The sequence below is a fragment of the Perca flavescens genome, chromosome 16 (genome assembly GCF_004354835.1).
Source record: "Perca flavescens isolate YP-PL-M2 chromosome 16, PFLA_1.0, whole genome shotgun sequence".
NCBI lineage: Eukaryota > Metazoa > Chordata > Actinopteri > Perciformes > Percidae > Perca > Perca flavescens.
The window spans coordinates 14,967,047-14,979,410 of NC_041346.1; the positions used below are offsets into that span (position 1 = coordinate 14,967,047).

The 12,364-nt window shown below is 42.1% G+C and overlaps 1 protein-coding gene across 1 annotated transcript in view; it reads right to left on the reverse strand.

Annotated features, from left to right (window-relative positions):
* Positions 1 to 3,383: 3,383 nt before the first annotated feature.
* Positions 3,384 to 12,364, reverse strand: part of LOC114571323 (RIMS-binding protein 2) — a 65,268-nt gene continuing 56,287 nt past the window's right edge. Inside the window, exons 13-24 of the mRNA XM_028602224.1 lie at positions 12,090 to 12,241; positions 11,235 to 11,387; positions 10,958 to 11,185; positions 10,614 to 10,895; positions 10,300 to 10,455; positions 9,872 to 10,018; positions 8,521 to 8,623; positions 6,344 to 6,513; positions 5,655 to 5,823; positions 5,402 to 5,502; positions 4,872 to 4,943; positions 3,384 to 4,234 (exon numbers count right to left, since the gene is read on the reverse strand). Of these exons, the coding sequence (XP_028458025.1) occupies positions 4,040 to 4,234; positions 4,872 to 4,943; positions 5,402 to 5,502; positions 5,655 to 5,823; positions 6,344 to 6,513; positions 8,521 to 8,623; positions 9,872 to 10,018; positions 10,300 to 10,455; positions 10,614 to 10,895; positions 10,958 to 11,185; positions 11,235 to 11,387; positions 12,090 to 12,241 (1,928 nt within the window). The 3' untranslated portion in view covers positions 3,384 to 4,039. The remainder of the gene's footprint in view (positions 4,235 to 4,871; positions 4,944 to 5,401; positions 5,503 to 5,654; positions 5,824 to 6,343; positions 6,514 to 8,520; positions 8,624 to 9,871; positions 10,019 to 10,299; positions 10,456 to 10,613; positions 10,896 to 10,957; positions 11,186 to 11,234; positions 11,388 to 12,089; positions 12,242 to 12,364) is intronic.

Genomic DNA, 12,364 nt, shown 5'->3' on the forward strand with positions numbered 1-12,364 from the left:
TAAAATATCCAAGAGGAAAGGAAAAAAGTCCAAATCTATTCTGTACCAGAAAAGGTGGAACATGTTAAATTGTAATGGTATAGTCCTTAAGTACTGTAAGTACAAGTCATGTAGAACATAAATGCAGCCAGATATAAAATGTGAAATCAGTTTGTGTTTCTCTCCACAGACCTCAGTTTGATGAAACATAACCAGTGAACAATGCACACCTTGACATTTTGATTTGTAATTTCTATTAGGCTTTCACGGCCTTTTAACATGAGACAACAAAATTGAACAGTACACAGGCAATGGAGGTAGCAGCACATCACTAAACCACAGGACCAATAACTGCATGGCCTCTCCTCAAGAAAAGAAAAGTGAACAAGAGACATGAAAGGTGCAAAACATGAATGCATCACATACTGCCGTACACACACACACACACACACACACACACACACACACACACACACACACACACAGGCACACAGGCACACAAAACATGTCTTTTACCAATTAAAACACCCACCTTTGTGCAATAGGAAGACAGACACAAAGTTTTGTCTTGAACTAGGCGTTTCATGACAGTTTGACAGCGAGGACGCAGACAAACATTTCTGCTCTTATTTAATAAAAAAAAATGACAAAGCACAAGCAACCCGTCATGAAACACAAAAAAAACCGGTGTAAATCAAACTTGTAATCAAACGAGGAATGTCACGCTCATATTGTTTTAATAAAGGCCACTGAGACAGCTAAGCTCGCCGGGTGTCTCTGATGTTAATGCCCTGTTGCCAATCTGCTATTCTATTTTTTTTAAAATGCCTTTCATCACAGAAAAACTCCACTCTGCTGAAATCACAGGTACACGTGGAAATGTTTCTTTTCTTCCCACATACATATGCTACCGCCTCACTATGATATTGCACAGAATAAAGCCTTTGTGTTAGCAGCCAGCATTACTTCACAGAATGCCTCGATAACAGTGTAGTCTATTTGAGATCTTCATAGAGGAGTAAGGTCTCTGTTTCCTTGAAGTGACATCAATACTCCACCAAAATTGATGTTTTTGTGCTGGGAAAAAAGCCCATTAGAAGATGTAACCAGATGCTTTGTTTTCACAGCTACCCTGCTTGAAACAAATGAATAGTTTCTTTAAGTAAAGAAAACAGAAAAATACTGTCATGAAAATCCTAGTTTTTTTGTTGTTTTTTTAGTCATCCGTTGATTTAAAATACATCACAGTAGTATGTTATTGTGTCTGCAGGTGACCTCTCTCTTGATTTTGGCACTGCACTGTACATAATTGATTTGTGTCCATCACCGTACATGAATAATTGTATCACTGGTTATATTAAAATAGGCTCAGGCAGTCCAGGAGACAAAGCTCACATCTTCTCTGTCATGTGTTGTTGGATCAGAGTTGATTGTATGGATGCAATATACAGAGCCTGGCATATACTGTACCTACACGTAGTACATGTATGCCTTTTTTTTTTTATTTCACAGGGGAGAGTTTTTTCAGGAGCTTCTTCCCCTTGGAAAGTAGTCCTTTCTTCTTCTTGTTTGCCAGATCTTGGTCTCGGGGGTCCCTGGACTCCAGAGGGATGCGGGGGCCCCTCGCAGGACTGAGGGGTCTCATGGTGCCTGGCAGGAGGGGCCGAACAATCGGGGACGGCGCTCGGATAGGTGTGGCATCGTTGTCGACCGTGTCGGTGGTTTCTGTGGTAACCTGAGGAGAGAAGCGATTGGGGAAGTGTGGAGGCATGGGGCAGCGTATTACAAAAGAAGCAAGCCTTTTACACTGCAGACTAGGCCTCTGTCTGTCTGTCTGTCTGTCTATTCGTCCTTCTGTCTGTCTCTATATTTTTCCATCTGTCTGTTTGTTCGTCCATCTGTCCATCCATCTGTATATCTGTCTGGATTCTTTATCAAACTCTACTTTAAATGCCGAAGGCAGTGTGAATGTTGTGTTCAATAAGCAGTGTACAGCCCTCTGAGTGTGAGTTCTCTGTGATCTGAAACCTCTATACAGCTGAGGGCCACTCACTGAACACATAATTAACAAATTACCTACTGACTTAATGATGTCTTACTTGCTTGTTTGTTGCCTGACTGTATTTGTTGAGAAACACGTCTGATTGGTTTTATCCTGTAATTCAAATGCATTATTTATGCCTCCAGCAAGGAGGTTACATTTTGGCCCTGTTTGTTGATGAGCAGGAAATCTCAAACTTTCATTTCTATTCAATGTGATGGATGGTTAGGTCATGGGTTAAGACATAACTTATTTTCTTCTCTTTTAACATTACCAAATGGCACATGTATCACATGGCTGTCCAGCACAACATGCATTCAATACAGATTTTTTAAATGCTAAACATCACAACACATCTATCTATCTATCTATCTATCTATCTATCTATCTATCTATCTATCTATCTATCTATCGTTTCCATCATAGTTTCATAAATAATTAGTAAAATAAAATAAACACACACACACACACACACACAAGTTGTACATATGTAAAAGAAACACTGAGGAAGAAGCCATCAAATGTTGAGCACGACATCAGCACAAGACAGAGCCGGAGAAGTCCACCATCAGTAGGCCATGAGGAAACATACAGTACAGTCGTATACAGTACAACACCCAGGGACACAACTGTAGATACCAGGCTTCTCATCTAATGCAGCAGCTGGATACAAAAGTATGTGTCTGCGTCATCAGTAAGATGATATAGTTTGAATTTTGATATCATGAAATTTCAGATTTAGAAGAGTCTAGTTTTCTTAGACTCTGGTCCAAATTGTCAGTGATTTGTCATAAATATAGCGCCTTTGGGTGACAAAAATGCTGCTATTCAGTATTGTGAGGCCAATATTTAAAACATTTGTACAATTTGAAATAAATATGTATATATTTGAAAACTTTAAACCAGGAGAAATGACACATTTTACTGATCTGCTACGTCACCGTGAAAAAAGAGCGTTACAGAAACGCTTAAGTGCGTCCATAATGTGAATTGGCATTTGAAAGCCTTTGCTGTGACCACACAAGCTGTGCGCATTAGAGCCGCGAGTTTGGTATCTCAAGTTGCTGACTTACTGTACAAGGCAGACAGAGCCATTTATGGTGTGAAATGAACAATCTTCTTCTGTGTGTTTGTTTTGTTTTGCCAAGCGGGTGAGGAAAAACAAAAAAGAAATCAGATGTGGCAGCAGAGTTATCGTCGCTAAAAAAAAAAAAAAAAATCACTATGCAAAATGAAAACAACGTCAACAACAACACCAACACACATAAACACAGAGCGCAAAAAAAAGAAGGTTTTTTAATATCCAATGTTTTCTTTTATTGTTCTCTTGTAACAATACAGTATGGATGTATCAGTGCTGCGATTAGTTTTGTCTCTCGAGCTCAAAGCAAACATGGCATATCCGCTGTCAACAGGGCTGAAAAATAGATTTGATGTGTGTGCAATATACATAAAGAAACAAAGCCTCTTTAAGGAAATACAGCAGTCGAGCCAAGAAAGTTATTATAAAATGTATCAAGTTTGAAAAAGGCATGCTTCGCACTCTTTTTCATCTTTAAAGTTTTCTCTCAAATTATTTATTTCCGTGTCATTGGGTAGCCATTGTTATGTGTTAATAAAGCACTTATTATTATACACAATAACCACCATTTGATTTTGTGTTCCAGTGCAAAGAGGTACCAAATTATCTTGTGTAAGGAATGAGTCGAGCCTTTTTCAAGTCCTCCATAACCAGTGCTACATGCATAAATTACCCGCAGAGCTTCCACAGTCTATCCTCTCTCTGTCCATGTCAGGCTTTGCTTCTTCCTTTCTCTGAGACTCAGAAAGGTGTTAACACTGGATTTTTGTCCCCTTTTCCAAACGGGGAGGGGGGAGGGGGAGGGCTTGTTAGTTTGTATAGAGTCACCACTGTCACCACATGGACAAACACACACAATGGACAGCACACAGACGGCAAGTGGAGGAAGCGAGAGACGGAAATCAAGAGAGAGGACGGAGGATGGATGAACACAGGGCCTAGCGCTGAGAGCGGCGATGATGATGTACCCGTTTGCCCTCTGAGACGGTGGCGGCAGAGTTGGCAGGCGGCCGGTTGGCAGGCTCTTCCTGGGGGTAGTGGGACGGAGTATCGGTCAGATACACCTCCACGTCATCAGGCACTTCTTCCAGGAAGTTAGAGGGAACCAGACCACGGTGGCCGTTGATCTCACCCTGTGGAACGGAAATGAGAAGAGGAGACATTTCTGTCTGAACGTGATGCATTTCATACTGTGTACACGTCATACTGCATATGCAGTGTTTAGGCTCTATAATCCCCTCAGGGATGTATTGGGTCACTTTCTATGAAAATCTTTCTTTTTGTTCTCCAAAATCAGCACGTGAAACTAATTTACACTGCTACGCCCTGGACCATTTTATTATTACATTCATGTCTCTGTTTCAAAATGATTAATTTTCAGATCCATCATTCTTTTCAAACTTCTGCTTTGTTTGACACCCACAATCCTGCCTGCAATCATTCTATGTGCAAAAATTGGGAACCTACAGTTAACACATTGCTGTTACAGTAATACCCAGGAAAGGTCTGTACAACGTTTCGCATTTGGGAAATATGCGTATTCACTTTCTTGCTGAGAAGATACCACTGTCATGTAGAAACAGCTTGCCTCGCTCTGCCTTAAAAAAAGATTCTGCCCACCACCAGCACCTCTAAAAATGAGCATGTTATATTTTGATGATTTATTCTGTATAAAAACAAAAGAGTAATGATGGCTGGTCCAGTTTTGTACAGATTAAACAAAAGATAACATGTTGATTAGAGAAGCAAAAATGGCCAAGCAGCACTCACGTAATAGAATCCGTCTTCATCAATATCGCCAAACACAGCCACGATGTCACCAGCACAGAAGGTCAGTTCAGCCTATCAGGAGACAGAGATACAGAAAGGAATATACAAGGAATGTGATCCAAGTATAACCACTATGTCTTAATCTGTTATATATATATATATATATTATATATAATTTATATATAAGGTTTAAAGCTAGATAACAGCGTCAGCTAAATGACATGTAATGTGATGTAATGTAATATATATATATATATATATATATATATATATATATATATATATATATATATTTATTATATATATTATAATTATAATTATATTATTATAGGGACGTGCATTGCACATTAGCTTATGCTGTGGTGTATGGCATAGGTTTATGCTACATACTTGTCCCTATACAAATAAACATTAAAATAAAAAATAAAAATGTGTATATGTGTGGCTATCGTCTGATACAGCACTTCCTGGATCTGTAAGTGTGTGTGTGTGTGTGTCTTCAGCGAGGAGTCATTATCAGTTAGTGATACCTCGACATCAACATTGGGGGAGCTCTCTCGGGGATCGTAGTCGTACAGAGCCACCATCCTCCTCGAGGCCTGGTCTCGACGGAGGCCTCTTCTGTTCTGCTCTGCAATCAATAATGGGTGGCATGTTTAACACAAAGTATTTCATCTTGTGCTTCGATTCACAATCACACTTTTCAACCCCACTGACTCTGAAGCAGTTCCATAACTGTCTAACTTGGCCATGAGAGTGAGGATACCAGCATAGTTGGCCTACCTATTTTGTCCACAGGGGTGCTGAGTGGCAGAAAGCCCTGTTTGATGAGCTGGTCCATGGTCTCCTCGTCCTCCGCTCGGATCTCTGAGACCATGTTACAGGGGATCAGCCCCATCCTGCCCCTCACTTCTCCTCTGTAAAACCCATCTGTATCTTTATCACCGTACACCTGCCAGACAAGAGAGTAAAAGAGTGACGTTTAGTGCTCCCGCTTTAAAACTGACATGCCAGTGATTTACATGTTTTTTTTAAATGCATTTAGCATATGTATTTTATATTTTCGGATGAACATGGCAAACCCTATATAAAGGTCAATTCTAGAACAATTTGTACAAAAAAATATGTTTGTTATGACTATGATGCACCACTGACGCAAATTTGTCAGCTGCTACAAAAATGTGTTTTAATTGTACTGTAAAATAGAGTTTGAAGGACAAATAGAGATTCAAGACTTACATTTGTTAACATTTTTTACTGACAGCTATACACATGAATCTTGCACAAACAACAAGCAATAGTGAAGGCTGAAGAACCATTTATGACACCCAATTTTCAAATTTCAGTATTACAGTGTTTGTTCATGGCCAAAAGGCAGCAAACAACTATAACCTTATAGTTTGGATGCAAAGAGGAAGACAGAATATGCTGTACATCAAAGTATCTGACCAATTTTAATTGTAAACTCCCACCCTAATGATCTGCCCCTCTTTGAAGGGCAGCTCCTCATCAGCTGCATCTGGGTTGGGAGACATGGACAGAGGATCGTAGTCAAAGAGGGCCACAAAGATCCGGAAAGACTCCTCGGCCTCTGACTCATCATAGTAGGTGGGAGAGCGGCGATCCCGATCCCTGTAGTCATCTTAAACACATTGAAGACAAACACATTCCATCATGCTGCATCACTAGAAAGAGCGACAACTGAATGTGGTCCAACATATAAAACAGGAACTCTGGAGGAGACTTTGTTTCTTTGTAGAAATATTTCATATTTGCAAACATGGTTTTTATGTTTGTCTTCTGTAAAATGTGAGCCTGTGTTTGTGGTGTTCAGTCACAAAATGAACAGATTTCAGGGCTCAGAAACAAAACTTGAAAATCATATGGTGAATAAATTGTTGCACACAGTATATACACTCCTATGAAGAGCAAGTCCATATGTTTACATAATGATGTCTTAGCCATGCTTGAATCAATTTAGTCTCAAAACGTCTCATTGATTTGCTGTATTGCATGACAGATTTGATTTTTCTGTCTAGCCACAATTGTGAAGAAATCTGTGGTCAGTCAACTATTTACTACTACAACACACACACACACACACACACACACACACACTTTGTCTATTTTTTATGTTTGAAAATGCAGTGTGAGACAAATGAGAAGCAAGACAAACCATGGTGCAATACACAGACAGAGTGTGATTTGTGTACACCAGAAACACACAAGACATGCATGCTACATGAAACCTAAAGAAAAATAAAGATACAACTCCATATGTCTATTTTCACTTCATATAAAAACATTTGAGTGAAAGTGATTTGAAGCAAAAATCCAAAACTTCCCACACATTGCCAACCCTTGTAGCTGCAAGAGGTCTAAAGCAGTATGTTGTGGAAGCCTGTCATATATATTCAAATTTGGAAAAATGTACTTGCTAGCAAAGTGTGATACTGTTGGGCCAAAGCTTTATTTTGGTGCTTTAAAAAACAAGCATGATGTGAAATGCATTGCTCCCGAGTGAGCATATGCCAAGCTACAGAAGGTTTGGTAATTGAATTTATGCGGTACTAGCAAAAAATAAATATAAGGGATAACTGCATTTCCAACAACTGATACTGTACTCAAGAACTTAAACATCTATATAAAAAAATAAAAATAAAAAAATAAAGCAGTGAATGTATAGTCATTCTTTAATGTCTACCACTTATATTTCTTTAAAATCTCATGCATGAATGCTCTCATTAAAAGTGTGGTAGTACCACAAAGGGAAGGGGTTTAGCAGGCATCTGGAGTTCAGTGCAGTGAGTGAGGCATTCTCTGAGCAGTCAATCAATCATTTATCATCTGCAACTGTGGAAACGTTCATCCTGGACCACAGGTATGACTTGCCAGTGGGTCCACCATTTCAGTGCAGTGCGGTCATGCTGTTCAACTGTAAGCATAATAATAACTATTATTATTTGAGACAGAGAAACAGGCACTTGCAAGTGTTCACAGCTACGTCTTGCTGTTTTTTTTTTTTTTTTTTTTTTTTTTTTTTGCCAGTTGCTGGTGGCATTTTTGTTGCCATGCTGTGGTGGTAGAAACGGGACTGCAGGCACATACCATGGGGAGACCTGGTACCGCCCATGTGCCTGCGGGAAGACCACTTCCTGTGCCGAGCTACTTTGCCATAGTAAACATCCTCGGTGATGGGGTTTCCTTCACTGTTATTCTCAGAGGTTACCTCTACAGGAAACACCAGTTAGAGGGTAATGGGGTTACAATGCAAATCTCAACATTCCCCTCCCAAAAGGTTAACTGAAGATTTTTTGTTGCTTCAGACAACAAGGTAAAAACACATAGACACAGGAAAGTATAGAAAACTACTGTCGTGATTGTCAGATTCTTCATCAGAGTATCAGTGTGTAGTGCAACTGTGTACAGCGGTTTAAGAAAAGTGTCAGCTTGTTGCATCATAATAATCTCTGCAATATCAAACTTATGTTCAGGTAGTGAAGGGCATGAGCATGGTTCATAGACACAGTGGTGATCTGGAGACACAGAGAAGCTCATGATGGTTTTAACAGAGCAACAAACGCTTCTGTTCTATGGCACAAAAAAAAACACTCCCCTCCGCTCTGTTCAGCCACCCACCCATACTGACCAATGGAGGGGACCATTAGAGGTCGTCTCTGAGGCTGGGAACCGCCATGATGAGTTCTTCGCCCAGTCTCCCGGTCATGACGGCCTCCAGCAGTAGTGTTGGCCTGAAATTAACATAAACCACAGAAAAAATTCGCAAACATTAAACATTCATGAGCTGCTCACAGACAAATGGATGTACTCGAAAAAACAGTATGTGAAAAAAAAATGCACGTTGACAAATTGTATGTAAACAAAATCATGCAGCACTCAAAGGCAGGCACACTAAAACACAGACGCAGAGACACACACTCAGACACACACAAGCCCACGGGAAATTTTAACATTCCAAAATTAAGCGAATACTGAAAACATACGTTAAAAAAAATTAAAATTAAATGGTGTCAAAGATATCGGTAAGCACTGTCTACCGTATGTTACTGTGTAGTCTCCCTTCACAGCGCTAAACTGTTCAAACCCAGTCTCTCTCTGTGTCTCTCTCCAAGGTGCTGCACACTCACACCTATCTTCATTTCTCTCCATAGAGCTGAAAACGTTAAAGCTGCTCTCTGCAGCTTTGCGATGATGTTCTGTATTTCGATTCTGTGCCAGCAGGCGGCGGCAAGGAGCAGCTCCGTGTTACCTCAGATCTATATCGACGACGTTTCATTTCTGAGATTGTTCAGATGCTGCCGGAAATTCCGCCAGATGTCCCTCACCTTCCGCTTTCTTAGTGTTGGCATTCTTTACTCCGGCCGATTTATGAGTACTATGGTGAACTGCTCCTCCAACAACTTTTGAACGTACACATGTTCCACCAAAACAAGTTCCTCTGACGATTGTGATTGGTTTAAAGAAATGCCAATAAACCAGAGCTCGTTTTTCTCCCATCCCGGAATGCTGTGTGGACTAGCCAGACCTTCCTCCGGAGGGCTATGGAGGAAGGTCTGGCAACGAGACTACCTCTGATCCTACTAATAGCCGGTATCATACACCACAGGATGCTGCTATGTACCGAGTATAATCTCATCACATAGCTAAATAGAGAAGATTGCAGCTTAAAAAAAAAGAGTAGATTGCTAGCAAAATAGCAAGTTTTGATGACTAATATCATAAAAATTGTTGTATGTTGATATGCTGCCCGAAAGCATTAAAACCCAGTCTGGCTCTCTCTGTTTCTCTCCATGGTGCTGATTTCTTTCTCCCTTATTCTATGAATTTGAATTAAACTCAGCACACACACTAACAACACATCAAATGCAAGTCAAGGCAGCAGTCTCAATTGAAGTATCTGTGCCTGTGCAGTTCACTAAATAATAATAAATTTGGGTGGTTATGACTCTTGGGTTTAGAATAAGTGCAAAGAACTGCACCTTGGGTGTGTTGTGCGAGTTGCGTCGACGTCCCTCTTCCAGCTGCATCTCAGAGTACAGCTCCTCCTCATCCTCTTCAATGATGTCAGACAGGTCAGAGCCCCGGCTGCTTTCGCTGTGATAATCTTCATTGTGACCATAGTGAGGCTTTTGGCAGTCACACACATACAAACACACAAACACACAGACGCATTTGTTTAAGTCCACATACATACATACAGACATGCACACACCAAACACACGTGGATGGGCAAACACACGCACATGAAGACACACAGAGACACGGTCAAAGGAGTGTATGCATGCAACCACCCAGACATGCATGCACACACACGTCCAAACATACACACGCGTAAGAGGTTTTCCATCGAAAACACATTGGGACTAAAGAAGGTAAAAAGATCCATCACTTATCATGTTGTTCTTACCGGCCTCCCAAGCTCAGAGCCTCTGAGGAACTCATCAACTGAGGGTCCTCTCCGACGGCCGCCCGCAAACCCTTCTTCGTCTTCCTCTTCCTCATCAGAGTGATGCTGGTGAAATGAACGACCCTGCTCTACGTATTTGCCCTGCCTCCTGTCCCCCTGAAAACATGTATGAAAAGTGAGTAACAGAGACAGGGGGGTACCAGTGGTACTTCATTATTGATTTTTGACTTGATATTTACATTTGTACTAGCTTGACATTGCAATCTGCTGTCTTTATGTTGTAAATATACGGACGGTCAAAGAAATTATCAGACCTTGCCACTTTCTGCTGCCACCCTTTGCGCTGCTTCTCGGGCGATGGCTTTGGCCACCGTGTCCGGGATGAGTGTGCCTCGAGGCTGTGGAAGAATCCTCTGGGGGGAGGGGGAGCGTGGATTGGCAGGGGGAGGGGCCTCAAGGGTGTGGCCTTGCATGGGCACAGGAGGCTGGGAAGAGGGAGAGCGTGTGGGGTCCCAGCCAGGCTGGCCAGGAGGAAAAGCTCCCCCGTGGTGGGCCGCATGCTCTTTGGCATCCAGGTCTCTGGCACATACTGGTCTCTGAGGTATAGGGTGGTGATGGGGGTGGGGTAGCAGAGGCAGTTGGTGCTGGGGCCTGGGACCTTGTTGGGAAGGGTGAGGCTGAAGGTGTAGGGGCTGAGGACGTGGGGGTCGAAGCTGGGGTTGCGGGGGTCCACCTGGGTGGGGATTTCTGGGATGGGGTTGAGGGTGAGGAGGATGGGGTTGGAGTGGTTGTCCGTGTGCATGGGGTGGAGCGGGGAGTTGGGGTGTGGCATGAGGATGGTGAGGGGATTGGAGGTGGGGTTGAACATGGGAGTGCGGAGGGGGGCCTGCGTGGGGGTGCATTGGCGGTGGCAGGGGCAGAGCAGGTAGAGGCACAAGGAGGTTGTTTGGAATGACGGCAACTTGGGAGTCCTGGGATTCTCCCTGTACTGATAGTGTCCTGACGATGACTTCCCTGGCCTCCAGGCACTGAATCCTTGTCAGCTCGACAGTAACATAGTCTGCCATTGGGAACAACACCTCAGCTATCTGGATTTAAACAAGAGAAAATTAAAAGGTGACGTCAGCAGAAGCTGCACGATTCTTTTTAACAACTGACGCATTCTTTCCTTTAGTGCCACCCTAAGACTCCAATGCTAAGATTAAAAAAAGTATTCTTTTTGTTGTTGTTTGAGCAAAACCCCCTCACAATTTATCAATTTTGCTATAAGTATGTGAAGCACATAATAAGGCAGAACACATTGTGCTGTCAAAGTTTCAACATACTGTGTTGATTTACTTTGGCAGTCACCAGAGGGAGTGAGAGACCTTTCCGAAAGGTTCACAGGTCCCAGATTGAGAGTCTTGCACTGAATATAAATCACAAGTAGGTGGCACTGCTGTGTGCGCTGAGGGCACTGATGACATAATGCTCAACACAAAACAGAGGCTATTACCACCCCATCTGTGATGTAGGTGCTCATGTTTCAACTGGATTAAATATGATTAAACAACTCACACAATGATGTACATACTGTATCTGTGTACTGTATGTGGGCCTTTAAAATATGGATCCAATATGCTTGTGAATTCTCCACAAACCGGTTCCGTGGTACTATGCATGATACTGTACAATGTCCCTAATTTTCCCTCTGACCACGAGTGATGCCTTTAAGCCAAGATAAGCCCCTCACCATACTTTTAAACAGAGGATGTAGTCTCGGTCTGTAATACGAACACTTGCCAACTCACCCTCTGTCCTTTAGTGCAGACTGCATAGCCAACGACATTTGCCCCATTGGATGTGCCCATGGGAGAGAGGATGGGGGGCTTCCAGCGGACCTGTAGGACCCCTGGAGCCTGCCCACAGAGCACCTGTACATCCTGGGGAGGCTGGGGAGGGCCTGGGAGGTGAGAGAACAGGTATTTGTTTTTTTAATTAAAAAAGTTATGTTAGATAATTTACTGTTTTAATATCACCAATATATAAACAAAAGGAAAGGGTGTGAAGCATTCATCAAATGCAC